The sequence below is a fragment of the Aulonocara sp. 'chitande type north' Nkhata Bay genome, linkage group LG13 (genome assembly GCF_057382095.1).
Source record: "Aulonocara sp. 'chitande type north' Nkhata Bay isolate Kocher_YH1m ecotype deep benthic linkage group LG13, A_spYH_male_GT1.1, whole genome shotgun sequence".
Lineage (NCBI taxonomy): Eukaryota > Metazoa > Chordata > Actinopteri > Cichliformes > Cichlidae > Aulonocara > Aulonocara sp. 'chitande type north' Nkhata Bay.
In genome coordinates, this window is record NC_141356.1 from 26655294 (window position 1) to 26682779 (window position 27486).

The following is a 27486-nucleotide window of genomic DNA, read 5'->3' on the forward strand; positions in this document are numbered from 1 at the left end:
ATAATCTCCAACCTGTTCCTCAAATGACCACTCGCCCCACAAGCAAGCCAGTACACATCAGCTTCCATGTTTAAATGTCCACCTTACCAGCGGAAACAAACAATCAAACAAACTGTCAGTTTGTTACCGAAACTGTTTGGGTCTCAGTGGCTAATACCCCCATTCACAAAAACGAAACAGATTTGCTTATTTTTGACTCACTTGCTTTAAATGATGTAAAACTGAGATTGTGAATCACTTGTACTAAGAGCTATACTAATAGCTCAGTCACACTATAGTAAAAATAGGATGAGAACCTATTGGTGGATGCCCTGTTTTGTTTTTTGTTTTCACTTTCAGAGACCAATTTCAAAACCTAACACAAACTCTGGATGACCACTTTCAGTCACACAGTAATTACGAGTCCCTGGTGGAAGGAAACCTGTCTCCAAATAATTGTGGTTGGATCTGGGACTGACTGCAATCAATCTCAGGCACATTGTTGAATATTTGCAGTGTTTTTACAGCTATGTTGCAGTTAAATCACAATCCTGCAGTAGCTACGTCCCTGTTTGTGGAGAAATCTTCTTCTGTTTTAAATCTAGGAGGTTCTGGCTGGAATGTGAATTTAAATGATAAATAGACAGTGTGCTTTATGTCAAACACATCATAAGAGAATAGGATGGCCAAACCAACAAACAAAAATCCCTGTTTTTGATTTACAGCCTACAGTGAACATTGAGAAACATCAGACCAAGACATTTTCAACTTGTCAACTTTATTTTATGCTTTGACAGTTGTTGTGGTAGATTCAAAAATTTAAAAAGTGTAAATCAGAGTAGTTTCCTTTTCTATTCGCCCCATTTTATTGCATCTAATTGGCCAGTGAGAAAAGTATCTGTTTAATATGAAAAATGTTAAAAAATAAATGAAGTCGTAAAATACTGAGCATCCTCATTCAAGTGTGTTAGTTACTTACGCGCTTTTTTTTTTTAAACCAGTCGAACATTTTATGCAGATGATAGTCTGAAAATAATTTTTTTAGGCATGAATATACACTTTGTGGTTTATTGGTAATAAATGTGAAACATGACATTTCAAGCAGGTGTTCTTTATAAAAATTTAAAATATATTTTATTCATTAACTTTTTCTGTAAAACAAAGATCTATTTCAGTAACAGAACTACTTACAGGTTAATAGGTTAGAAAAAAAATCTCTCATTGTTACAGCAACAGTGTATTCAGGTGCTCTGTGTGTATGATTTTTTGTTTTCATACCATAGATGTTTAACTGAAGCGTTTAAAAAAAAAAAGTACAAGAAAAGAAACATTTGAAGACTGATAGTGAAAAATAGTGAGTACAAGAGACTTATGAATCCAACATTGTTGGTTTTGTCCAGAGTCTCTCTCTCTTTCTTTCTCTTTTATTCTCCACTTGTTTTCCAGACGATGCCTTCACTGCCCTAACTTTATTCTCTTTCAAAATTAAAAAGTAAAAAATATTCAAGTTTCCCTCTTTCAGGCCACAGAAATGGTTCTGTACAAAGTCAGTGGAAGCATCAGTCAGTCTGTCTCATTCCATCAGTCTTCGTTCCCAGCATGGATAAGAAAAAAAACAAATCCCAGTTTTCTAAGCATTTAGTATTGGTCTGAATTACCTACTTTTTACAACATGCAGTTAAGTGGATCATCAATATTTCTGTGCTTTGATGTTGTTCCTTGGAGCACTGTGCCAGCGTGTGCACTGGTACATCACACAACCCACATACGTTCACTCTCTCATTGCTCTCAGCACTTTTTGCACAGAAACAAACCTTCCCATAATTTTCATTTCACTACAGCGTCGAGCGTCTTTTCTTTCCAGTAGTTAAATTTCCATTTCTTAATGCTGATGTCTAAGAAGATTGCTTTAGGATATGATTTAAGTGATTCTATAATATCAGAATAGGCAAGCATATTAATGAAGAGTACATTAGATTCCAGGATGTGAATCAATATGAAATCATTCTTATTGTCTTTTTTTTATGGAAGGGAGGGACTTGACTTATTTAAAAAGCAGTTTTCCTCTCTCCAATAATAATAATAATGATCTCTAACATCAAAGGAGAAAAGGACAACTACCTGATTCGTGTTTAGCTTCGGGGCTGGTAAAAGATTTTATAGGATCCATGACTCAGGGATGCATTAGTGAAATAACTGCTATAATCTAAGTGAAACAAAGGTTGAATCTGAAAAGCAAAGTTGTGGAAAGTTCAGCGAACACTGCAGTGAAGCAGGTCACTGGAAGACGGTGTGGTAGGTGGGGCACTGATGGGACTTCATGTATTTGATGGTGACCTTGAGCTCCTTGCTCTTCTTGTCCCACTTGTGAATGGATGTGAGAAGCAGTTGTTGGTCCACTTTGCGGCCCATGATGAGGAAGTTGGAGCCCAGGCTGTCCAGCTGGGAGCACGGACAATTGGCACCATTCTTAATGTACAAGGTCAGCTTCTTCAGGTCCTTCTTCCTCAGCACGCCCTGCTTCAGAACTTTCTTCTTCTTTTGTGCTGCAATCAGCTTCCGGTCACCCTTTTCCTTTTTCACCTCCTTGATTTTCATCTTTAGGACTAAAGGAGAAGAGAAGAAGATATTTAAATTTATTTTTATTCAGTAAAACCCTAAAGGTCTTACAGTTTTTTCTGAATGCTTAAACCCTAACTGTGATTCCTGTAGCACAATCTCTAAAACTATTCAGACTTATAGCAAAACCACTCACTGAGTTTGCAAAACTAAAAGCACAAAAACTGCTTTGCACTCAGTTTGCAATTTTGTAACACACACTTTGCAAAACTGTAGGCACAATTCACTGCACAACACTCAATTACCAAATTTCCAACACACTCCTAGCAAAAGTATACACATGTATGGCTATCATTAACACTAATTTGCCAACTGTCTGGCACACTTTCACATGTGTAAACTTTTTTAGATAATTAGTTCACTTTGCAATCAGCCTAAGCACTATAATACAGGTAAGCTGTGTGTGCGGAGTACAATGGAGGGAGCAGGAAGAGTGAGAAGTAGAGGAGGCCGAGGAAGAGGACGTGGAGGTGAAGAAGTAGGATGAAGAGGACGACAAGGACAAGGAGGAGCAAGAGGAAGACGAGGAGGGGGGAGAGGAAGATGAGGAGGGGGGAGAGGAAGGGTAGGAAGAGTAAGAAATAGAATTGCTGATGACATCAGAGCTACAATAGTGGACCATGTAATCAACCGTGGAATGACCCTGAGGGTAGCTGGCCAACGGGTCCAGCCTAACTCGAGCCGCTACACTGTAGCAAGTACCATAAGGACATCTTGAAATGAGAATCGGTTAGTACAGTCACTTCGCATAAAGATTTGTAGCACTGCCATATGCCAATGAGAAACACACCAATACCATTGATGTAAAAATACTGAAATTGTTACTTTACAGAATTGCTAGATGACCAGATGCTGGGACAGAGGAAGCATGTTCACTGCAGACCAAGTAACCCATAGAGTCATTATGGCGATTGCAAATAATCCTATACTTGGAAATGAACACTTGTGTTTGTTTTGATGTGTTTGAATAAACACCAGTACTTGAAGTTTGGATCCCTCTATGCTTATGGATCTATGACAGAAGTATGAGCTCAAACTGACATAGCCTACCTTGTGCACAGAGAAAGCAAAGGCCAGATGTGTTTTGTATTCATACCATCAGTGTGCAGTTGGCGCATTGTATGCTTAGTAGATGATGGCTTGTGTGTACTGTTTGATACGGAAACACCATTTTTACGAAGGTGTGAAGAGTTAATCTAGCTGTGTTCGCTTTTGCAAGAGAACTACAATGTTTTGATTATTGGGTGACAGGTTTTCTTATTTGTGTGAAGAGTTTTGCAAAATTAGCCAATAGTTACAAAAAATGTGCTTAAGCAATCAGAAAAAACTGTAATGTGTCACTCTGATCCCAGTGTTTCACTCTTATTTAAGCAGCTGTGGTATTTTTTTTTAACTTCTGGAAGTCTAGTACTGAGCTCTGTACTGTTCTAAAGCAGTAGCTATTTTACACCTCCCCCGAGTATCATCATTTAGACTTTCCTGAGCAGTGTGCAAAAACTGCATCCTTGTGAATGTCTGACTTGGGAAAAACTCCACAGTCCAACATCTTTTTGGAATTTGGTGTACATATTTTGGCAATATAAATCACAAGTCTTCTCTTTGTTGTTGTCGGGCTATTCCTGAGCAAAAATCATCTTAAATGATTTTGCTTTCAAGTCTCAGACAAAGTCAGATTTATAGTGAGGTTCAGGGCAACATCCATAAGTCTAAAAAACTGCTTGCAGCATAAGATTAATATTGCTACATGGAATCATTATCATCTGTTGTCATTCTGCCCTGCCTGTGTCATTGTTTACACACTTGCAGTGCAGTGTTTTGCGACCAGCTGTGTATTTTTAGGCAAAACATATGTAGAACAGAGAACCTCTGTGCACAGTTTTATTACATGTAGGATCTGGTTACAGCAAACTCAAAGTTTATCAGCCTAATGAAGTACTGACTTGAATCTCCCATTGCACCTTCTGTTTATAAGTTCATATTTTTATATGCGAGAGATTAAAATTGAACTGCCAAACATTCAAAAGAGGAATTCTCTGGGTGAGAATTTTGACAGGTGAAATTAATCACGGGTCGGGCAAAGGTGTGGGGTCGGTATGAAGCATCGCTATGTACCCCGGCCTGCTGGAAGATCGCCATTTCACTTCTCGCCTGCTTGTCTATGGTTGTGTGGTGAACACAAATGTGCTACCACATTTTGGGAAATTTTATTATTTTTAAGAAAAACATATGTCAGCAATTAAGACAATTATTATTTTACATTCATTACGTGTAGTCCATAACAATTGAGGAGAGTAAAAGTGAGAAATAATAAGCGGAACTGTTGACACTGTAGTCGTTCGCCCGCGGTTGCCTAGAGCGGACCAACTTCCTGTCCTCTCAGATGCAATTCGGGAAAAGACACGAGTGCTCCTGTGATTCTTTCTCTGAGACTCTACCTTTATTTTTACAGGTCAGTATCGTCTTAAAAATACAGTGTATGAGGGTTTTGTGCCTTGTTCTACTTCGGTGTTTACTGAGAGTTATGTTGACACCGCCGATGTAACCTTAAGTGGGGTTTAGTTGAAAATTACTGAAGCGCGGCACCGCAGCGGTGGTAAAGCCGAGCCGCGCAGCCCCAAGTCTCGCGAGAGTTACCGCGAGAGTTCGCCAGCCCGCGGGATGTATTTAAACTTGGTAAACTCCATTTAACAAGCAAATATGTGTGTGTGGTGCTCCAATTTAACTGTAAAGGCCCTGACATCAGATTATTCGAGATTAAAATATATACTTTATGGTTCAAGTGATGTGGAAATGTTAAGAATAAGCTAAGAATGAATGTACATTTATGTTGTTACATTGCAAAGTAATACATCCAGGTGTGTTTTGTCTAATCTAGTAAGATTTATGCACTTATATCAGATTTGTGGATAAGCTATTTTGAGTTTGCCCTATATGTGAGAAAGAGCAATAAGACGTTTAAGGCATTATATGCTATCTGCACTGCTGATGTAAATGAGTGAAGGAATAGTGAGGTTAACAGTGTAAACTGGAGAAATGTAATGACCATAGATGCATATATTTGCCAAATGCCTTTTATTTACCTTTTACAGTTATTGAGCATATCTGACAAGTGAAAGCACTGGATGTAAATTATATTTGTTGATCTGAAATAAGAGATGCAATTCGGGAAAAGACACGAGTGCTCCTGTGATTCTTTCTCTGAGACTCTACCTTTATTTTTACAGATTTGTATTCTTTTTGTTATTGTGGTCTTCACATCTGGGACCCGTAACAAACTGTGGGGGCTCGTCCGGGATCTCTCCTCTACAGTCGTCGAGGGCAGATCCAGTGATACCAGAACCACGACACAATCGTGACAAGGCCGTTACTCCAGCCAAGCCAGCGAGTAGGTGTCCAGGTAGTGAGGTGAAAAGGGGACCTTTGCCTCAACGTGGAACCGTACTTCAGTGAGGGGAGTGTGACGCATCCTAGTCACTATCGAGCTGAAGGATAATCAGAAATACATACAACATGTCGACCGAGAGAAAGGAACTCGCCTGGAATATCAGGAGACGCTTGTTTTCACTCCAAGGTCAAGACCTCTTCGAACTCGCTAAGAGCCTCGCATCAGAAAACAAAGACACTACACAGCTCAGTCAGGATGATAAAGAAGGTTGTATGGACTATATCACCTCCTACATACAGTCAAACACACTACTGCAACTTGAAGATGAGGGCATGAGTCATTTGTTGACGCTGAATGATTTGATTAATCTAGTCATCCAGGGAAGTAATCCTGCCGTGCAAACAGCTGGTGAGAATGAAGTACATGCCATGCCCAGTCCACAACCATCCAATACCGTGCTAGACCCACAACCGCCGGAAGATCCACCAGATATATCACCAAACCCCTATGCAAACGCAGAAACACAACAGTTAGAGGAGTTGAGGAAAGCGTATGAGACACTGGGTGAGAGGCTAAGACTATGTGGAACTGTAAGGGCCCAGTCACCTGCTGTAGCACGCCAGCAGAGCAATTTGCAACCACAACCAATCATACAGATTAGCCCTAAGCAGCCAGTCACTGTAAGAGACTTTTCGTACTTACCACGCAGAGAATTCAAAGTTTTTGGGGGACAGATTGGAGACAACAGTTCCGAAATCAGCTACAACAGTCTCACCAAGCAGATTAATGAAGGAGTTAAAGAAGGATTTGTGGAGGCTGAAATTGTTCGAGGTGTGTTGAGAATTGTGAAGCCTGGCACTTTCCGGGACATGTTAATGCTCAAAGATGACCTGTCTCTCCATGAATTTCAGGGCTTTCTGAGGTCTCATCTCGGAGAAAAAGCGACAACTGAAATGCTCCAGGAGTTAATGTGTGCTAGACAAAGTGAACAAGAGACGCCCCAGCAGTTTCTGTATCGCATGATTGGACTTAAACAGAAGCTTATTTTTCAGTCGAAGCAGGCCAACACTGAGATCTCCTATGACCCAAGAACTGTCCAGGAAGTTTTCCTCCACACAATCTATCAAGGCCTGGGGGCTAAGTACGCAGACTTGCGACAAAGACTAAGACCTCTCACCTCAAACAACAATGTCACTGACGAAGAGATTCTTAGTGAGGTCACAAAGATTATCAGTGATGAAAATGAACACCAGCGAAGGTTAGGCCAAGTCGCCCGCCAAAAGAGTGCACAAGCCCAAAGTGCTGGGATCGAAGCAAACGACAAGATAGCCAAAGAACAATCCTCACCAACAATCAAACAACTTGCCGCCCAAGTAGAGACTCTAACTAACATGGTCGCCAGCCTAATTAAACAACAGGAGGCAAAGCCTTGCCAGCTGTCCCCACAACCACCTCCCAACCCGCTTTTCCAAACCCCAGCCAACCCCAACAGACCTCCTCAAAAGAAAGCGTTCCTTTGTCCAAAGTGTACTGAACAGAACTTGCAGGACTGTAGTCATTGCTTTGTATGCTGCGAGTCAGGACACAGAGCGGTGGGATGTTTAAAGCGGACCAAAACTCAGGGAAACTGGAATCGGTCTCTGTCGAGGGACAGCCAGAGGCTGGCGCAGAGTCACAGTCCCAGCCAGTAAGGTCCTCCTCTGCACAGCTTACTACTGAGTGTGCAAGACGTCGCAGTAAGCTAAAAAGAAAGCAGCCAAAGCGAGACCAGAGAAAGCAACAGGTAACCTCTTGCCAAAGTTTAACACCAAACAGCTGTAAAGTCCCCCTAGTTGGAAAGAAAAGCCTCCTCAAGTGTTTGATTGGTGGCTATCCAGTGACAGTGTTATTTGATTCTGGCTCACAAGTGAGTTTAGTGGACAGACAGTGGGTTCAGCGGTTTATTCCTAACTATCAGGCGCGACCCCTCCAAGAGCTGTTAAATGATGGACTTGAAGTTTATGCGGTTAACGGACAAGCAGTTCCTTATGATGGGTGGGTTGAACTTACAGTCACTCTCGCTGGTCACGAAGATCCCAATCTTACTGTGCAAGCCCCTTTCCTTGTCAGTAAGCTGTCACTCCCTCAGCCCCTCCTGGGAGCGAACGTGCTTGGCGCCATTATCCAAACACAAGAGTCAGACCGAGAGGCCAGTGCTCTATTGTATAGTCTCCTACGCAAAGCTTTTGGTACAGACGAAGAGCAAGTGATGGCTATGGTAAACTTCATACAAGTACCACAAAGAGCAGAATGTGACCCAGCCACAGTGAGAATTGGGAAGAGCAATGTGACCATTCCTGCTGGAAAAGCAGTCCAAGTGTGGTGCAGAGTACCCCAAAGTTTTGACATTTGTGACCCCCTGGTGCTGTACGAACCCGACGAGAACACTGCCTTGAGACACCTGAGTGTTGGGGAAGGGCTCCTTGAGATCAACAACCCTCAAAGGCCATTTGTTAAGGTCCCCATCTCTAACCACTCCAAACACGAAATAATTCTACCGAAGAGAACAGCCCTGGGTACTATTCAACATGTCGCTAAAGTTATTGAGGCAGACCGACCCACAAACACATCAGAGCTGACTCAACCCACACAGAGCCCCATCACCATAGCTGAGGTAAGCGCAGCCACCCCTGTTTCTGAACTGTCCACTGAGTCATGGCTACCCCCAGTTGATCTTAGCCACCTGAGTCCGGACCAACAGAAGTCAGTTGAAAAGGTGTTAAGGGAAGAGTGTGAGGCGTTCTCTCGTAGCAGCACAGACATAGGCTGTATCCCTTCACTACAAATGGAAATCAGGCTCAAAGATGATACACCAGTCCAGAGGGCCTATGCTTCTATCCCTAAACCCCTCTACAGGGAAGTAAAGGAGTATATTCAAGAGCTGATTGTCAAGGGATGGGTAGTGAAGTCACAGTCGCCGTATGCTGCTCCAGTCATTTGCGTAAGGAAGAAGGATGGGTCTTTACGTTTGTGCATCGATTATCGTCTCTTAAACAACAAGACTGTGCCAGACAGACACCCACTCCCCCGGATCCAGGATCTCACAGACTCGCTAGGTGGTTACAGCTGGTTCTCGATCCTGGATCAGGGTAAAGCTTATCATCAAGGTTTCATCGCAGAAGACTCAAGGTACCTGACGGCATTCACTACCCCGTGGGGCCTCTATGAATGGGTGAGGATACCCTTTGGACTGTCTAATGCCCCAGCAGCCTTCCAACGGAGCATGGAAGAAATGCTTGACACCCTCAGAGACGAGTGCTGTATCCCTTACCTTGACGACGTGCTTTGTTTTTCCAAGTCGTTTGACGAACATGTCCAAGTGCTACAGAAAGTCCTCCAAGCCCTACAACGGCATGGTGTAAAGCTAAAACCCGAGAAGTGTGAGCTGTTCCGTAAAGAGGTTCGCTATGTCGGCCGATTGGTATCTGCAGATGGAGTAAAGGTGGACCCCAAAGATACCGAGGCAGTACAGGCACTCAAACACAAAAGGCCACAGACCGTCGGAGAAGTCAGGCAGCTTTTGGGATTCCTAAGCTACTATTGGACGTATGTGCAGGACTTCTCCCGCATAGCCAAACCGTTGTATGACTTGCTCCAAGTCCCGTCCAACACACTGCCACCAAAGCCAACTAGAGGCAGAGCAAAACACACTCAGCAGCCTTCTCGAGCCCTGATACAGTGGAACAAAGAACACCAAGAGATCCTTGAGCGCTTGATCGGCATGCTCACTCAGCCACCAGTGTTAGCGTACCCTGATTTCACCCGCCCTTTTATATTGCACACGGACGCATCCCAGAGGGGCCTTGGTGCCGTCCTATATCAGAACCAACAAGGCAAGATGAGAGTGATTGGGTATGGGTCTCGCACGCTCACACCTGCTGAACAAAACTACCACTTGCACAGCGGAAAACTAGAGTTTCTCGCCCTCAAGTGGGCAGCTTGTGACAAGTTTAAGGATTACCTCTACTATGCTCCACATTTCACCATTTTTACAGATAACAATCCCTTGACATATGTCCTCAGCACAGCAAAGCTCAATGCAGTTGGACACCGTTGGGTCGGACAATTGGCAGATTTCCACTTCGACATCAAATATCGGCCGGGAAAAGTAAACATTGATGCAGATGTGCTGTCACGTTGCCCACTTGACATTGAGAGGTTCATGGGAGAGTGCTCAGAGGAACTGTCGGAGGAAGCCGTATGTGCAGTTTGGGAAGGGAGCAGAAGAGCGAAGCAAGGAGACGTAGCATGGATTGCAGCCCTTAACCTCACCGCACCAAACCTACCCATCAAAGAACCCCTACAGTCAATCAGTCATGACCAACTTGTACAATCGCAGAGAGCAGATCCAGCAATCGGAAAAGTCATTGACATGGTAGAGAAGGACATAAGACCAACAGAAGATGACAAGGCTGACACTAACACAAAGAGACTGTTGAGAGAGTGGAGTCGGCTGCACATGGAGAATGACCTTCTCTATAGAAAGACTACAGGACGCAAGCAGCTGGTCCTACCTACTCTCTACAGACAGGTAGCTCTCACACACCTCCACAACAACATGGGCCATGTCGGTGTGGAGAAAGTCTTGAACCTGGCTCGAGAGCGGTTCTATTGGCCTTTCATGAAGAGAGAAATTGAAGAGTACGTCACAAGGAAGTGTCAGTGCATCAAGCAGAAGAAGCCAACGACACACGAGAGAGCACCCATGGGTAGCATAACATCCAGCTCCCCTCTTGAGCTTGTTTGCATTGACTTCCTGCACTTAGAGTCTTGTAAAGGTGGGTTTGAATATATACTGGTTGTTGTAGACCATTTTACCAGGTTCGCACAAGCGTATCCCACCAAGAATAAGGCCGCAAAGACCGCGGCAGACCGCCTCTTCAATGACTACATTCCCAAATTCGGCTACCCCTCCAAGCTCCACCACGACCAGGGTCGCGAGTTCGAGAATCAGTTATTCAAGTCCCTAAGAGAACTCGCAGGCGTTGGTCACTCAAGGACATCCCCCTACCATCCCCAATGCAACCCTACTGAAAGGCTGAATCGCACCCTGTTACAGATGCTGCGTACACTGGGAGAAAAGGAGAAACAAAATTGGAAGGAACATCTACCCCATGTTATCCATGCTTACAACTGTACCAAGCATAAATCGACTGGCTTCTCTCCGTACTACCTCTTGTATGGTCGACACCCCCGTCTTCCAGTAGACCTTCTCTTTGGTCTCATGGCAGAAAACAACACTGAGACACCACATGGGTATGCAGAAAGATGGAAAGGGAAGATGACAGAAGCATACCGCATTGCAAATGCAAACAGTCAACAGTCAAGTTCCAAAGGCAAAGCAAACTATGACAAAAGATGCAAAGGAGTAATGCTACAGGCAGGAGACCGAGTACTGGTACGAAACCTGAGTGAAAGGGGGGGCCCTGGCAAACTGAGACCCTACTGGGAGCAAACGGTCTACATTGTGAGGGAGCAAGTGGGCGACAACCCCGTCTACAAAGTGAGTCCAGAGGCGGGAGGCCGTCCTGTTCGCACCTTGCACAGGAACTTGTTGTTACAAGTGAATGACTTGCCAGTGGACATTATCCAAAGTCAGGCTACAAGACCACACAAGAGAAACAAGAAGTCCACCGGAAGACCAATGACACCAGAGCCGAACCCTGACACAACTGACTCGGAAGAGGGTGAGCCATTGTACTGGCTTGGTGTACCCAGATACCCTCGAGGGGGCCATTCTCCAGTCACACCAGTTCCAAGTGGAGCGCAACGGAGCTCCGGTCCAAGTGAACTAGGACAAGTCTTAAGGGCTCGTGTCCAACCTAGAAAAAAAAGTGCCATGGTTCCGGAAGAGGATCTAATTGTGTTAAGAGACCCAGACCTACCTCAACTAAGTGACGATCAGGAGATGCCTCAGGTTCAAGAAGAAGTTGACGTCACTGAGTCCAGTCCTGATCCAGTAGAGCTTCCTGACCCAGAGCCAGAACCCAGGGTGGAGCCAGGGGATGACATCCATCCAGAGCCACCATCTCATCTTAGGCAGTCCAGCAGGCAGAGACGTCCCACCACATTCTTCACCTACCCATCCTTGGGTCAACCAGCCTATCAGGCTCATCCTGCGGTGAACACCATCAACGTCCAACCTTCGCCATATCCTTCCCTCTACTACCCTCTTCTCTACTCCCAACCCCCCTACCCCTCTCCCCTCACCCTTAGCCCTTACTTACCTGTTTCATATGTTGTTCCTTGCTATTGAATCGAACAGAAATCTCAGGAAGAAGAATGCCTGAAGTCTAAGGACACCTGGGCAAGAGGAATATTCCAGGGACTTCTGTAAAGAGACTTTGTTAGTTTAAAGGTTTTTTTTATAATTCAAGTTAAGTGTCAGGAGCCACTTTTGCTGTTGGGGAGCGTGTGGTGAACACAAATGTGCTACCACATTTTGGGAAATTTTATTATTTTTAAGAAAAACATATGTCAGCAATTAAGACGATTATTATTTTACATTCATTACGTGTAGTCCATAACAATTGAGGAGAGTAAAAGTGAGAAATAATAAGCGGAACTGTTGACACTGTAGTCGTTCGCCCGCGGTTGCCTAGAGCGGACCAACTTCCTGTCCTCTCAGATGCAATTCGGGAAAAGACACGAGTGCTCCTGTGATTCTTTCTCTGAGACTCTACCTTTATTTTTACAGGTCAGTATCGTCTTAAAAATACAGTGTATGAGGGTTTTGTGCCTTGTTCTACTTCGGTGTTTACTGAGAGTTATGTTGACACCGCCGATGTAACCTTAAGTGGGGTTTAGTTGAAAATTACTGAAGCGCGGCACCGCAGCGGTGGTAAAGCCGAGCCGCGCAGCCCCAAGTCTCGCGAGAGTTACCGCGAGTTATCGCGAGAGTTACCGCGAGAGTTCGCCAGCCCGCGGGATGTATTTAAACTTGGTAAACTCCATTTAACAAGCAAATATGTGTGTGTGGTGCTCCAATTTAACTGTAAAGGCCCTGACATCAGATTATTCGAGATTAAAATATCTTATATATACTTTATGGTTCAAGTGATGTGGAAATGTTAAGAATAAGCTAAGAATGAATGTACATTTATGTTGTTACATTGCAAAGTAATACATCCAGGTGTGTTTTGTCTAATCTAGTAAGATTTATGCACTTATATCAGATTTGTGGATAAGCTATTTTGAGTTTGCCCTATATGTGAGAAAGAGCAATAAGACGTTTAAGGCATTATATGCTATCTGCACTGCTGATGTAAATGAGTGAAGGAATAGTGAGGTTAACAGTGTAAACTGGAGAAATGTAATGACCATAGATGCATATATTTGCCAAATGCCTTTTATTTACCTTTTACAGTTATTGAGCATATCTGACAAGTGAAAGCACTGGATGTAAATTATATTTGTTGATCTGAAATAAGAGATGCAATTCGGGAAAAGACACGAGTGCTCCTGTGATTCTTTCTCTGAGACTCTACCTTTATTTTTACAGATTTGTATTCTTTTTGTTATTGTGGTCTTCACATCTGGGACCCGTAACAGTTGCATAAACATCCCTCGGTACGCTCAGATAGGTATACAGTACATGTGAAGTGATAGCGTGTTCAAAAAGGAATGCGCGCATTGAGTTGCCCCTTGTTCACATCCTGTTTCACATCCAGCTCCTTCGCCGCAAGTATGTTTATGCGCTGTACTTGCCTGCCTACATGCCTGAGCCGCGTGTGTTTTTGTGAAAGACTGCATTCATGTGTATGTACGGCGTGTGTTCAGTAAAGGTACGGAGGATAATTCATCTCCCTCTGCTTCACTTTAAATGCCCACCTGTAATCAGTCATATTTAGTCATAAGTGATGCAGTGGGGCCCTCTGTGCGGCCTGGCCAGCATCTTTGTGACAAGCTGTGCCCACGTCTTTATACAAAGTCGCTCTCTTTAAAGTGAGCAGAGGAGGGCGTAGAGGTAGAAGCAGCTGGAAAGAGAGGGAGTGAGGAGTGTGCCATCGTTTTGAGGAGAAACAGGTTTTCTTCAAACTGAAGCAAGCAATCTACTTTAACAACAAGGTGTCGGCTAAACAAGACTCTTGTCATTTGTACAGCAGCTGGATAGTGCAGTAAGAAACGTCATGAGATCGTCCATGAAAAGCAGACCGTAGCAAAAACAGTGTCCAAAGATGAATAGGTAGCAGCATTCATGGGGTATGAGCTCAAGCTCTCGCACTACAGAATAACATTGTAGAGTTGTTCCTTCCTTGATCTCCAAATCCATATGTCACACTTATCTTTTCGACGCATTCCCTTGTGTCCTCCAGCCACATAAAGGCTGAGCCAATAAAACGTCTTTCTGCGGCTATCTGCAATCATGTTTCATATTAATGAACAGAAAGAATCTGTGTTTTCCTTTATGATCCCTGAAGCAACCTCATGTTAAAAGATTGAGATATATAATCCTGCAATTAATCAGACAAATAAATATCCCTGATTTGGTAACGTCACAATGAATTACAGGAGACGTGTCTGCGTTTTGGTTGCGGCTCAGAGAGTCAGGAAGGTGCGCACGGACGCGTTTTGTTGTTGTTGGATGTGGTTTTATCATTTATTATGGGTCATGCTCTGTATATTCTGGCTCTTTTGTACATGTGGTTATTTTGTAAAACTGTTTTATACTGCAGGCATCTCCTCTGCGGGAAATATGCAGAGAAAAAAATGATCCTGGCCACACATGCTTTTGTAATTTCACAACTTTTTGTCACCCTTCCTCATTTGGTGCTTAACGTGTTTGGAACAGAGCAAATAGACAGCAGTTTATCATTAACTGTAAACACTGTAAACAATTCAGCTGCTGTGATGAACTCAAATAACAGAATATTTATATAATTATACTCTGGCATCATCTTAAGGTCATTACTATTGTGAAACACGAAGGTTGGAAAGTGGAAAGTTTGAAATTGGGGCTAAGAAATGAAGTCATTTATCAGCTCATGTGAAGAAAAAGCCGATTCTAGCAGCGAAATTAACGCGAAACGGCTGCAATAAAGATTTAATCGAAGGGAGGATCAGAAGTGAGAAACAGGGATGTGCAGGTGAGATTCTCTGTGTGGTTGCACATGCCTTTTAATTCATAATCAAAGGAAAATAGCGTAAATACCAGTTAATCTTCATATTATGTAACCACTGACAGCTCAAAGTTAAGCTTTCGTTTTAGGTGATTTTGCTATTTTGCTATAACTTTATGCCCATGGCATTTATGTTGATGGGAGTTTTTAAGGACACAGTGCTTTGACTTTTTAGTTTGTTATTACAACTTTTCAACACAATATTAAAACACAGATTTTATTATTACGTCATGAAACTTGTAAATCCAAATCAACACCGTGGTGAAATGTTTTGCTTGCACTCTTGTACTTGGCTGACTGTTGTACACAAAGCAATTGCACTTTTCTGCTGTGTTGTCAGTCTCTCGCAAACTCCAGTTTACCAGACTGCAGATAGGTAAGAAAGTTTCCATAACAGTGCTGTATGCTAGTGACCGTTTGTATCCATAGTCAGGTACTATGTTTTTCAGTTTTTTACTACTTACCAAAGTCACTTGCACAGTAATGCTCCATGATGTTGTCTTTCTTCAGCTCATTGTCACACGGTGGGCACACCTTTGACACTGAGGGGAAAAAAAGAAGGAAGAAGAATTTGTCGTCACCTGTATTCAATCTCGTTTCATTTGGTGCTTTTAAAACCAGATTAGCTCATATCTAACGGCAGCGTTGAGGTCAAGTGCAGTGAGCAAAACCAAAGTTGTGTCAGTATGAAATCGTTAAGCCCTGAGCACTTCTGAGGCACTTATTTGCCCCCCCCCCCCCCTTGTCAGAGACTATTTGCTGCTGAGTGAACGCAGAGTCCAGTAGGCTGACTGATGTTTGCCCTGCAATTACACTGGAGAAAATGTTTTTATTCTGGCCCGTTGTATATTTTGGTGGCGCAGGCGTGGTCTCGGCTGTTCAGAAAGGTAAACGGTGCGGCGGGAGCTGCTGAACATGGTGAAAAGTGATTCAGTACACAGACGCAGCCATCACTTAGGCCACACAGCAACCGCACATTGTGAAAGAGCGAGGGGGAAACCAAAGCAACAAGTTCAGTTTATTTTTAACTCAAAATTTACGGTCATGCATGCTTTACTCAAGAGCGTGTTTGGCCTGTCTAACTTTGATATGGGACTTTGTGATTGTTGTTGTTGTTGTCTGCCCACACAGTTGAGACAGAGCACATGAGGGAAGAAATACAAGCCCTGCATAAAATCCTTTTTATGTAGTTTTTGCATGTTCCCATACTTTTATATTTATATAGCTGAAATGGACAAATAAGGCCTTGCCATTCAATTAACAGGATTTATAAAACGTCAGAGACTTCTCTGACACACGCATACACGAAAACGCACCACCTTGTAATTTTCCCCTCGATATGAAACATCATCAAAACAATTACTGCTTCGATTCCATGTATTTTCAGAGTATTTCCAGCTCTACACATCTAATATCAGGCCACTCATCCACCAAACAGAGCCGCAAGCCAAGAGAGCAAAAAAAAAAAAAAAAGTATAATATTAGAAAGGGCCACAGAGAGAAGGATGTGGTATAGAAGCATTGCCCTGACAACATACCTATACACCTAGGGGATAAATTTGACAACATGAAGGGAAAACAGTGCAGAACTTTTGCTGAGTTGGCAGCCTTTTTTTTCTCGAGATAACTGCTTATAGGAGAGTTTAGTTTTTCTGACATTCCCTCATTGCAAGATCCAAAATATGTTATTCCCCCACTCCCTGAGTTCCCTGTGCTTTCTCTTTCCTTCTGTGTCTCCCACTTTCCAGAAACACACCTATGCAAAACGACACGCCTCTCCTTGCACTGTGCAGGCCCTGGGTTAAAAGTCAGGGTTCAGAGGTTATCACCTCAGCCCAAACCTCAGCGTCTGGCCAGATAATGAGATGGGTCAAAGTTTAACATGCTTCGCTGCTTGGGTCATGGGGAGGTGAACCCCCTAACCACCAGTGAGTGTATGCATGTGTGTGTCTGCCTATGTGTGTGTTGGAGGTAGCTGAGCCATGTTCTTGTAGAGCAACTGCCAGTTTTTTCTCCTCTGAGGGTTCCCATGCTTTCATAGGCAGGAGACCTGTGAGGCCTGCAAGGTCAGGCTTCTAATTGTTTGGTGCTGACATGCAGACTGGGACAGAAGCATGGAAAAACACACACACAGAACAAGAGACAACAAAACTTCTCTGGATTTGTCCGTCTTGAATGGTTCCCTTGAAGCCGTTCGGTCTTATTCAGACTCGGTGGTAATTCATTCTGGTTTCACAGGGGTGGTATTTTGGCAGAAGGCCCGGTTGCGCTGATGCCAGAGCATGTGTCAGGAGAAAGCAGTCCCTCCATGAAACTTAGTTGAGCTTGGACCGAAAACCAGCGTTTGGATGGCGCTTAGAAATCACTTAAGGGACGACTGCCCTCATCGTCGGTCTCTGTCGAGGGAATCACCGTCATGTTCTGATGGGAATCACTGCTGCGTGGCTTGGTACTTTTTTTCCTGGACACATTTCTGCTCAGTAAATATTTTGACTTTGAGCTCATTAATATATTTTTTGCCATCATCTCAAAGCAGCTGAAGAATTTTTTACCATGCGATTAAATTGTGAAAATCTTGCTCTCACTCTGGTTGACTTTGGACTTGACCACCTCTTGTGTGCTACTTTTGGCATTTACCTACTGGGTTACGAACTTAATTACAGAAATTTTAATGTTCCAATTTATTATGACAAATGTTACTGTCTTACAGAGCTTACAGAACCTGTGGAGGATGAGGAGGTTGGGAGTTGATGATTGAGGATAAGAGGAAAGGGATAATGGGAATGGGGTGAGTAGGGAGGAGGTCTTGTGGAAGGCCCTGCTGTTAATCTTTAAACAGCAAGCCAGGGTGGAAATGGTGCACAGCAAGAGGGGGAAACTTCTCCAAAACGTCACTTACTCATAGCTCCGAGGTTAATAACATTTCAGTCTTTCTGCAGTGTCTTTTGTCTATAAAGAAATCTCCAAGAAAAACCTATTAAACTTATGAACGTGAAAACTCATTTGCAAAATAAATTTGGAATACAAAGCAGTGGCACCGTGTACCACTGCAAAGGAATATCTGTTCTCTTTAATGACATAGTCATTCTTATTTTGTTTTACTTAGCTTAGGAAATTGCTTTCTGGCATGAAATTTATTGGGCAACAACACAAATCATCGTGTCTGTTCACAGTGAATTCCTAATAGACACCGCTTGTCATCACATGATATTTAACAATCTAATTAACTTACTTTAAACATGCAGCTGAAATCACAAACACTACAAATCATATTTTATGTTTGTTTCATTTGACTGATTCGCTTGGAATCATTTTTATAGTTGGGTAAAAATGCAAGAGGTTACATGCCGCCGCTGCCTCTTTCTCTTATGCGCACTTTTGAATAAACACAAACACGTGTCTTCACACATCTGACGACCACATCTAACAGCACCGTCATCTGGTTCTCTGACATTTCTTGTACCTTATTGCTCGTTGCCCGAGCTTCACAGCGACTTTTATAAGAAGAATGTGCGCCGGTCACTATCTCATGCCTCATTTGGGTCTTTTAAGTCATGAGCAGCAGCACTTATGACATAAAATGGTACAATCCCGGAGATGAAATTCAGCGTGATTTACATCGGAGAGCCAAACATCTGTTGAAATGCGGGGCGAAGGAGGACTAAAGCATGACTCGGGGAACCCACGGGGCCCCTAAAACACAGCATGCTCCTTGCATCTGTAGGAAGCCTACACAGAAGAGAAAATACATCCTCATAACGCCTCGGCAGCGCTCCATACCCAGAGCATTGGATCATATTTTCCTTTTCATATAGTAACCAAGTTCATATGAGCAGTGACTGTTGTGCTGCTGGGGTCCTGACAGTGCTGCCTGTCTCCTTTAATGTGGTTGTAAATCACACTAGTCACATTTCATCACAGATTTCAGCAAGGACAGACCTTTCCTCCCATGCAATTTCACTGTACATATGTACATATCTTGAGTGTTCATTTCTGGTGCAAACATGCAAACTAAGTTAAGAAACAAAACTAAGAAACAAAACCAGAATCCAGTCTGTGATAATCATGCCTACTGATTTACAGATGCTGACAGCAGCTAAAAGTGGCATCATTAAAACAATGAGGTGTAGTTGATGGTGTGGCATTAATTGTTCCCTGTCTGACAGACTGAGCTCGGCTGGCCTTTTCCGCTCCCGGGATGCCTGGGCCCTCTTTTGTCAGCAGTCAGCTTGTCTTCTGTGGTATAATATACAGACTTGTATTTCACATAATCACACCCCTTGGGCTCTTCACACACACACACACACACACACACACACACACACACACACACACACACACACACACACACACACACACACACACACACACACACACATGCACGTAAAGGCACAAGTGCCAGCACAAAACCTGAGCTCAGGTGGTGGTGAGTTTCTGCCAGTTTTGGCTGTGACACAGAGGTGGAAAGTGAATCTTGCTCTGTACTGTTAGTTTCCACAAGAGTCCTCGAACCGTGCTATATCATGTAATTGCAGAATAGCTCAGATAGCATCGGGGCCTCCCGGACTGGGAGATCAGCGAGTAAAGCTATACTAATTCTTGTGATTGATCCAACTCCCAAAGATTCACCTTGATTACCACAAGATTCTTCATGCGATCCCGTGTAAAGAAAATCGTCAGTGTCCTCCAGTGACATAGAAGCTTCCCGGGAAACTCACTTCTAAGAGCTCTTAGCTGAAATTCCTTTTTATTATTGCTGGCTGTGTTTTCATGTGTGTGTGTGTGTGTGTGTGTGTGTGTGTGTGTGTGTGTGTGTGTGCGGGTGTGCATCGGTGCGGAATTAGAAGCCAAAAGCTTGTCCTCGGGATGGCCTCATCGGCACATCTGAGAATCTCTGGTTCTTAGCGAAATGTCAGTGGCTGAGCCTCCGGGCTAGAAGTGATATGGGTTCACTCTCAGTGTGAAACACTCACAAGAATACACGCACATGCACACGCCTAAAAAAGCACACACCCAAATTTAACTTTACCGTTATTTCATTTTTGTTTTTGAGTGTCATTTTATTCTTTAAAAATTAAAATCAGCATATTTTTTCTTATGTTCTTTGTATGTAAAATTTCCTAACACTAAAAATCCTTATTTCCACTGATTCTTAAGGACCCTCTGTAATCTATCCTCCTCTGATCATTATTTGAATAGATGGGATCAACAAACAGTTGGCTGTTTGGGGAGGTGGCAGATGAACGTCAAGCCGCCTCCTTCTCAAAGTGCATGTAGAAGAATGAATTATAACTCCGCAAACCAAAATGTCACATACTTGATACGAGTCCTACAAAAACAGAACGGCCATTTTCCCTAATGGAAAAAGTCAGAACTGCATTAATTCACCCAAGAATCTTCCACTGGTCTTTTTCCCACTGCATTTTGCAAATCAGATTAGATACTTAGATGTCAGTATGCTGTGACCATTATTGATAAAAAGGAAAGATATGTCACACAACTGACTGACATTGTTTTTGTAATGATTGGTTTTCAGCGCTTTAGGAAATGTGTTTATCTGTCAAAGAACGTCTCAAGTAACAGAAAGGACATTTCAAGTGAAAAAAAGACCTTTACACCATAAACGAAAGAAGATGAAAAATGAGATTAAACGGTTGAAAGCAAATCGTAAAGTAATGTGAGCAATATGGCAATGACCATTTTATTTATATAGCATTTTTCAGCACGTACAAACTCAGTGTCCTTAACATAAAAGATAAATTAAGGCTTAGTTTGTAAAAATAAAATAAAAATAAAAATTTAAAGAGGGTTTTTGATTTTGGACACAGTTTTAATTGACTTTGGCTCAACAGGCACCTGCCCCCACCACCAACCCACACACAACCACAGTAACTGAAAGCACCTTCAGCACACTTAGATCTAATTCTAGGAATAGTTAAGAGATCTGCACCGTTTTCTAAACCGGATCTAAACCGTTTTCTTCAGGTTCTCATTGAAAGCAGAGGCAAACACTTCTTATGCTGCAGGAAGCAGCTTTTCTCCTCTTTTATTCGCTGTGTGCCTGTCTTTACTCTCCTGCTTCCCTCTCCTTTCACTCCTCTTCATTCTGCTCTCTCAGGGACAATCAGACTTTAGCGATTCCCATTCTCTGCCTGCGTCTCTTGTCCTGTCATGTCGACTAATTAGTGGGAACTCAGTAATTGGCCTTCTAGCTAATTGGCCTGCTGGCTGCCAGACCCAACAATGGCTGAGCAGACTGGGACACAGTGGGGACTGTCCCCCTCCACTGTCTAAAGACTCTCATCAACTCCCTCTCTCTCCCTCTCAGCGCTGACTGCTTTTGTGAAGAGGCTGCTTAAGTAGTTGTGCTTCTCACACACATGCACACACACACATACACACAGGCATTTGCACACCTCTTTGGATTTAGTTCCCACTCAGTCCCACTATTCACAATTGATACTCTTACTCATTGCTTGTGAAGAATAATATATTCTCCTATTTTTGTGAATCAAATTACTCTCAGAAACCCTTGATAAAGATTTGTCCTTTGTTTCATCCAGCTAAGGTTAATTTAGTAATTTGACTCTGTGCAAACCATGAAATAAAACATAATTCATTCACTCTTTGACTGTTTCGCTGTAGATGGATGACTACTGATAAGGGTGTGTGTCCATGCATGTGCCTCTGTGTAACTTTCAGTTAATACCCCCACAGTCCATCTATCTTAACTCAATGCGCGATCTGGCTGCTGGAGTCTCCAAGTCTCCTGGCTCTCTTGGTCTGTCTCCGTGCCTCCCTGAGGCATATGTAGATGGCCAGAGCCATCCTCAACTGTCCACTTAGGACTTTCCCCTGCAGCATCTTCCTGCTCCCGTCTCTTTCGCTGACCTCCTTTGGCTAGTTTTCCACTTAATCTCTTGTCTGTCATTGTGGAAATGTATGGAAGCCATCTGATTCTCTCATCCTCACAGTTTACAGACTCTCAATGTATCCGATTGCAAGGACTTGAACGATCATTTGCTAAAGTGATATTATGAAAATAATGAAAAATTCAGAACTTTATCTCTTCGTTTACTTTCTGCTGAGTTTTTCATCTCAGCGCCTGCGTCTGCAAAACACAACATATTTTTCGGGGCAACTTTTCCTTCTGTCGAATTTAAAACATATGCGCATTCATATATCTCTTGTTTTCAACTAGATCTTATCAAATATACCAGGACAGAATATTTAAACACTGCTTTTTATTTTAAAAAATCTCAAAGATTTATTAAATGAGTATTTATTGAATTATTAAATCTTTCTAAAGAGATATTTACATTTTGTGGAAATCACCAGATTATCTTTTTGCTGCTGGAAAAGCTGTAATTTTAACCAGTAGCCTCTTCAGTAGTTATGCAAATTAAAATTGGTTATGATTTCATTGACATTTCTCTTCACTGTATTTTGCATAAGCATGCATGAATGAAGGTGGCCTACCTGGTGGCTGGGTCGCATGGTTCCCGGTGAACTGCATGGGGATGCACAGGTCGTTATCAATGGGGAACTTGTCGCAGGTCAGCATCTCCGGCCAGGGAAAGCCGTAGGTCTCCATCACCGGAGCACAGCTGTCCCTGACAGCCTCGCACAGTGAGCGGCAAGGGTAGATGGGCCTGTCTAGGCACACTGGTGCAAACAGTGAGCACAGGAAGACCTGCGTATCAGCATGGCACCGTTTGGCCAGGAGGGGCACCCAACTGCCTGCCTGCTGCTTAACTTCGGGCATGGTCTCATGGTCCAGGAGGTTGGGCAGCCTCATCTTCTTGTAGCCCACATTGTGGCACAGGCGCAGGTCAGCTGGTATGTCCAGACACTGGGGCTGCTTGGTGTAGAAGCGGCCATTGTGGAAGTTGTCCGCCTGCCAGCTGTAGTAGTCATACTCATCTGCGGCCGAGACGGTAAGGAGGAGGAGGAGGGAGAAGGGCGACAGGCCCAGTGCCAAGCTGAAGGAGCCCTGGGTTAATGCCCACCTGGGGCTCTTTTGTCCGTTTGCCATGCCTCTACGAGTTCAGACCAACAATTCAAGAAGGTTATATCCAAAGTCTCCAAAGTAACTCAGTGAAGACAAAATGCAAGGAGAAGAGAGAAACAAGGGGGGGCAGGCGTGAAAGCTGTAATCCCTTTTTTTCTCCTGAGTATGAACGCAGCGGATTGAAAACAAAAGTGTTTAATTCCCTTCTTCCCTGGAGAGTCGACCCTCTAAGCCTCCCTGAAACACCTCCCTGTGTGTGTGTGTGTATGTGCCTCAGGTAGTGGAGTGGGGAGGCAGCAGTCAGGGAAGAGTGAGCTTACAAGTAGGACTTCTTACTTTTCCTAACTTTCCCTGTTCACAGTTTCTCACTTTCTTTCCCTGGTGCTCTCCTAGAACTGCCTCCAGCTCTCTCCTGCTCTCTGTCTATCAGTCTGTAATGAGGAGTACCTAGGTTTTAAGAGGCAGTGGTAGCTGCTCTCGTCTGCTGCCTGCCCCCTAGCAGGCGTCCAGACCATTCACCTTCCTACTGGCCTCCCCTGGACTCACTCAGAACAGCTCCAGCCAATCACAACCCCAGGGGGAGGCTCCCACTGGCCCTCAGGACACTCCTTCTGCCCCTTATTTTCACCAAAAGCCCTCCTCCAGAAGAGCTTAACGGGAAAGAAAGAGAGAGCAGCCTGTGGCAAGTTTCTACAGCTGCATTTTTATATTGATCTCTCGAATATGCACACGATTCTTTAGTTGGAAACACACCCAGAAGACACTGCCATCCTCTTACTCATGTTGCTTTTGTGATGGATTTCTAAACTCTTTAGCCCACTTCCATTTACTTGTGAGAGACAGACTCTACGGGCTCCCTGCAGATTGCTCCACGTGTAACAAAGGATGCGTGCTTGCAATTCAAGCACGCTCACTTCATTAGCTCAAAACAGTCTGGCAGCAGCTTTGGCTGGCATCAGCAGTGAGAAAACTTACAAGTGCGCACATTCACATGCATAACTGTAAACGTGAGAGATGCAGGAGGAGAATATGAATGAAGTTGAGGGGGGAAAGGGCATCAGCATGGGAGAAGTGAGGTTACTGAGTTGTGCAACTACAGGTGGCTAGGTGGTTTATCCGCGCCAAGGGAGTTATGCTAATGTGTATGTTGGCTGTGAAAAGAGGCACGCTGCATATCTGTCTCTTTCTATCAGTGCCACTGACACAGTGAGGGCCTTCATCTTTGGAGCAAACTCCCTAGAAGGGTCACATTCAGATTCAAAAGCCTGTAGCATTGTGAACAGGATGTGGGATCAGTGGCTCACTTGGAGGGTGTTCCTGCATTTGCTATTTGATCTGCGTCACGCATTAATGCTTTTCCTCACGTGAATAGACTGTAAATGCAGGCCAATACAAATGATTTTAAAGTGACTGTTTTCTGTACTATATCAAGATATATGTGGCTTGTGAAGACACCATATAGATCATCCTGCAGCTGGATTGTGGAGAGACTAAGACGAAGTAAACAAACTGTATGTGGCAGTACAAACAAGGGGACCGGGAAAGTGCGTGCATGTGTGTTTTGCAAACAGCTGGTGGTGTACTTGGATGGGAATCAGGAACAGTATTGTTCTGCGCCTGTAGGGTGGAAGATAAAATTCCAGAAACAGCAGTGAGTCCGTAGAATCTAATTCAATAAGATGATATGAAATATGTTTTAATAACAGTTAACCAAGCACATCAATAAAATAAGTCCAAGAGCCCGTAGAGTTTTATAGTATCATGACCAAACATTCACTTATTTCCAAACCCGGGGCACTGAAGAAGATTACTGCACCATCAAATCGTTTTTTACTCGACAATGGAGTTGAATGTGTTTCAACTTTATCATGCTGGGCTGCGATTCAAATCCCTGTTAGTACGCCCTTAGTGTGTGCGGATACTTTTTTCGGTGGATTGGAAAAGCTGCCAACAGAGCGAACAAAATCTGCAGTTTGCATAACCTTCAAATGAAGAAAGATAAGATGGTTGTTAGCTGATGTAGCCATTTTTGAAGGAAAATTATAAATAAAAGCATTGTTGAGTGAGCATAAAGCACTTATTTTGTTTTCAGAACCTCACAGCCAAGACTTATTTGACTCACTGTGTCTTTCCCAGCAGTAACACTTTCATCCGTCAACATGCTGTACTGACTGCTAACCTTTGCACTACAACTAATCAACGTAGCTCACAGCTAATGATCTCTGGACCTTACTTTTTTAACAAGGGGTGGTGGGACTGTCTTGTGCATACCTCACTATCTTGGTAAAGGATTTTGTATGCACGTTAGCGCACTGGTGACCTATTTTAGGCCTGCTAGTGTTTCCTCTCGATGCAAGCACAGTGTCCTACCTTCAAGTCAGTAACAAAAGTGTCTTTCATGGTAATCAATCAACAATGCTTGTCTCCTCTTGTTCTCTTTCCCCTAACTGGCCCCTGTGGCCACCGGCCAATCAATTCCACTCTTCAGTTTCCAGCCTTCTGATTGGATGGAGGTTATAAGATTAGGTCCAGCTTTCATTGTTAGGCCGAAAGATTTAGCATGGTTTGAAAAGAGTGTCTCGGCAATTGTGTGAGTATGCCTGTCTGTTTGGAGATGGTGGTAGTGGGTATAGATAGTTGTGTGTGTGTGTGTGTGTGTGTGTGTGTGTGTGTGTCACAGTGATTCTAAAGAGGAAAGGCTTGAGAGTGAGTGAGGTGGCTAGCCGCCCAGATATTCCCTCCAAGCAGAGTTTGAATACCAAACCACACAAGAAGATGGAGGAGATGATGTAAAAGACAACAGACATGCCAGCATTTTGCATGTCTTTCTCTGCACACAAGCAACAGAAAGTGCAGGGAGTGTCTTTAACAAACCAAGTTCAGTACTGCGTTACGTCACTTATACTCAAGTCAGCTGAGTAAAGAAAAGCTCAAAAGTCTACCAGAATGTTTTTCAGTGCTGTAGAGCATGGGTAATTCATCAGATTTTCCGTAACCTTTCAAAAATGTATTCATGCACTGAAATGAGCAGAAAGTAGACAAATTCAAACCTCTCAGCAGATGCTCCTCTGCAAAATATGTTACTTCAGTGAACAAGAAGTAAATCTAATATCAGCGGAGGAGACTTTATCTGTGCAGTAACAGGTTTTGAATGAACCCGCTTCTCCTCACCCTGCTCACACACATACACACTCAACCTACTCTTGTAAAGCGACAACAAAGATTAGTTTGCAGAACTGTCAAAACACGCGTGAAACACACAAATTAGTGTCCAACATAAATTTTCTCTCTCTCTCTTTCACACATACACATTCACACAGATGCACACACACAAATGCCTTCATTTAGCCTGATTATTTCTTTAAACTGCAAAAGAAATGGCAACTTGTGAGACTTTTTATTTGCTTTCTGAGTTCACACTTAAAGATGCAGTGTGTGAAATCTTGCCATTAGATGTCAGTACAATGAACACTGCAGTCAACTGAATTCTGAATTATTATGTTTTTACCACTCCCAGTTCTTCTACTGTTTTCGTATAGAGCCATTTTTGTACACACTATATTTGAACATATTTAAACAATGTCAACATTCAAGATTAAATCAAGAATAAAACATGAATATGTGTCAATGAAGTATTTTTGAGGTATTTTATGTTTTTACATCTGAGTCACCTCAAAAACTCACCAAATTGGTGGAGGCTGTCAGTCCCCTCAGCTGTCGACATGTCGGGTGAGAAGCGTTTTTGAAAAGTGTCCCCTGCAGGCAGATGAGACAGTGGAGCTCGCGTTTGTCTGATAACAGCGATACTGAGTTAAATTGTTGAGGATATCCTGAACTTTTTATCAGCAAGGGCTGCTGTTTTTGCCACTGTTAACTGCTGTTAGCCTGTTTTCGTTGCTGCTAGCCAGCATTGATAAATCTTTCTTTGAATTGGCTCTAACTTTGTTGGATTCTGAAACCTAGAGAAGGCACAATTACACAGTGATAATGTACATTTATAAATACCTTTTTTTCCCTATTAAATAACCTCAAAGGATGAGTTTTAATGTCACGTATTAAAAAATTATCAGCTTGGTTGCATGCATCATTTTAAGTAATAATAGACTTAACTTTGGCCTGTTGACTCAGCTTCTGTTGACAATGACCAATTTTTTCAATACAGTTTTTTCATATCATGCCAAATCACAACAGCAGTCACCTTAAGGTGCTTTATATTGTAAGGAAATACTCTACAATAGTAAAGAAAAATCATCAATCAAACAAACCCCTTTGGGTAAGCACTTGGCAACAGTGGGAAGGAAAAACTTGCTTTTAACAGGAAGAAACCTCCAGCC

The 27486-nt window shown here is 43.1% G+C and overlaps 1 protein-coding gene and 1 long non-coding RNA gene across 2 annotated transcripts; one reads left to right on the forward strand and one right to left on the reverse strand.

Moving 5' to 3' along the window:
* Nucleotides 1-749: 749 nt before the first annotated feature.
* Nucleotides 750-23600, reverse strand: sfrp5 (secreted frizzled-related protein 5). The gene is made up of 3 exons (XM_086259534.1): nucleotides 22621-23600; nucleotides 15606-15683; nucleotides 750-2585 (listed from the first exon to the last, which is right to left on the reverse strand). The coding sequence occupies exons 1-3, from the start codon at nucleotides 23174-23176 to the stop codon at nucleotides 2257-2259; spliced, it is 963 nt and encodes a 320-aa protein (XP_086115660.1). The 5' UTR covers nucleotides 23177-23600; the 3' UTR covers nucleotides 750-2256.
* Nucleotides 4769-13470, forward strand: LOC147316215 (uncharacterized). Its single transcript, XR_015124460.1, has 2 exons — nucleotides 4769-5239; nucleotides 12890-13470. It is a non-coding gene; the product is annotated as an uncharacterized LOC147316215 (long non-coding RNA).
* Nucleotides 23601-27486: the final 3886 nt, after the last annotated feature.

What these genes read in the sequence shown, in the direction of transcription:
- sfrp5 (XM_086259534.1), bottom strand. Translation starts at nt 23,176, where the DNA reads ATGGCAAACGGACAAAAGAGCCCCAGGTGGGCATTAACCCAGGGCTCC. An exon ending in CCATGCGACCCAGCCACCAG is followed by an intron (nt 15,684 to 22,620) that starts GTAGGCCACCTT and finishes TTTTCCCCTCAG; the next exon opens with TGTCAAAGGTGTGCCCACCG. An exon ending in TTACTGTGCAAGTGACTTTG is followed by an intron (nt 2,586 to 15,605) that starts GTAAGTAGTAAA and finishes CTTCTCCTTTAG; the next exon opens with TCCTAAAGATGAAAATCAAG.